The 1,716-nt window shown below is 52.9% G+C and overlaps 1 protein-coding gene across 1 annotated transcript; it reads right to left on the reverse strand.

Moving 5' to 3' along the window:
- Window positions 1–6: 6 nt before the first annotated feature.
- LOC110094512 lies at window positions 7–1,693 on the reverse strand (the record flags this gene model as incomplete). Its single annotated transcript, XM_028692148.1, has 3 exons — window positions 1,172–1,693; window positions 337–748; window positions 7–234 (listed from the first exon to the last, which is right to left on the reverse strand). Coding segments are annotated over exons 1-3 (940 nt in total), but the record flags the coding sequence as incomplete, so codon positions are not given.
- Between the last annotated feature and the right edge of the window lie 23 nt (window positions 1,694–1,716).

Here is a 1,716-nt window from a genome sequence, read left to right on the forward strand (position 1 = left end):
GTGTACTGTACCCCGAGAAGTCTGACCTCCTGGGCTCCTGTGCATCCTCCCCAAGATCCCTAGGAGAGGGGCGAGCGTCTACAGACCTCCTGGAAGAGGTAACAAGCTGAGAGCTGGCTCGCCGGCGGAAAGATCGGGAAGACTCTGCCTGAGGTGGCGAAGGTGCCACGTCTGGAACTCTAACTGGAGAAGGAACAACAGCTCTGGTAGTAGTACAAGCCTCAGCATCCTTTCCTGTAACAAAAAAAAGGGAGAGAGAAGAGTCAAAATTATTAGATGCTAAAAAAAAAAATAATGAATGAGAGAAAGTAAGAAAGAGAAGGGGTAGAGAAGTACCTCTATCACCAGTAGCCTCTGGAGGACCCCGACGAGACCTCTGTCCCCTCGGCAACCCAAGCTCTCGTACTCGGCGCTCGTACCTCCTCGCGCCATGCTCCAAAGCAGGTCCAAAAGACTGTCGTACCCAGCACAGTCGTGTGTAACTCACCCCTGTAGGAGCAGACGGCTGGACCAAAAGAAAGCTAGAGCCCGTCCCCAACCTCAGCAAGTGTAACCAGGTCAGAGCTGCAGTGTAAAGTCGAGTCTCCACAGGAACAACATCCATGCGGAGCGTATCAACAACTCCTGGGACTGGCGGTCGTCCGTCGTAGGCTGTGGCCTGGTACAACCCAAACTGCCTGGCTACCCTATTGGGCTGATAGCCCTCCAAAACCACTGAGGCACCTACTCTGTAACACAACCAACCGGGCCGCAGGCTGATAAAGTACTCAGCAACTGAAAAACTCCTCAGTAGTAAAGTGCGCCTCCCCCTGTGGTCAACTCCATCCACAACAACAGTACCTCTCTGGTGAGGTGGTAAACCAACGGCCTCTGACTGGTGGACTAGCAAAAACCGGTCTGTGACTAACTGAGGAGCAAAAAAGAAGAGGCGAATCCTCCCAGACTCGAAGGTGGAGGATGCCTGAGACAACTGCAAAACTGTGGGGAACCCTCTCTGCAAGAAGTAAACTGGAGTCTCTAAACAGGAGAAAGCACCCCAAACGTGTAAGTGAACCCAGGCGTACAGGTACTGCCACGGTAAAACTGAATCCTGTGCCTCTAAAGAGCTAGCCTCAGACAGGGTCCGTAGAATCCTGTACACTCTAGCGAGAACAGCAGGAGCTAAGGCGAGTCTCTGTCCATGTGCTAACTGGCTGGCTGCCAACAAAACACTGTACCTCAAGGAACCTGCCCGGAGCGGGAGTACGAAAGTACTGAGCCAGAGAGCTAAGAAACCGGTCAAGAGTAAACTCTCGTCAATCCCTGACAAAGCTGGAGAAGTACAGCTAACTAAAAAAGAAGGCTCCGTTGTCTCCTCTGACAATGGAGCACCACGCTGTAAACCGAAGCCAAACGGGTCGTGCAGTGACGCCGTAACAGGAGACAAGTACCCCTCCTGGAGAAAACTACGGATCCAGACGTCCACAGGCATGGAAGCCCTAGCACGCCTCGACAAGTGTGAAGCTCTGAAGGTCCGTCGATAGTGCTCTAAGACTGTAGGGTAGACGTCTGGCAGTAGCAGTCTTCCTCTCCTATCACCATCTACTGAAGGGATCCGCCGAAATAACTGCTCGTCTGGAGGGAGACACTCCTCAAAGCGGTGATCAAAAACTGGCAGTCCCGAAACTATCTGAAGGTCTGAGAGCGTCACGGTGAGCTCCTCTGCTCCGACCCAAA

Source organism: Dendrobium catenatum, unplaced genomic scaffold, assembly GCF_001605985.2.
Source record: "Dendrobium catenatum unplaced genomic scaffold, ASM160598v2 original_scaffold_127700, whole genome shotgun sequence".
Classification (NCBI taxonomy): Eukaryota; Viridiplantae; Streptophyta; class Magnoliopsida; order Asparagales; family Orchidaceae; genus Dendrobium; species Dendrobium catenatum.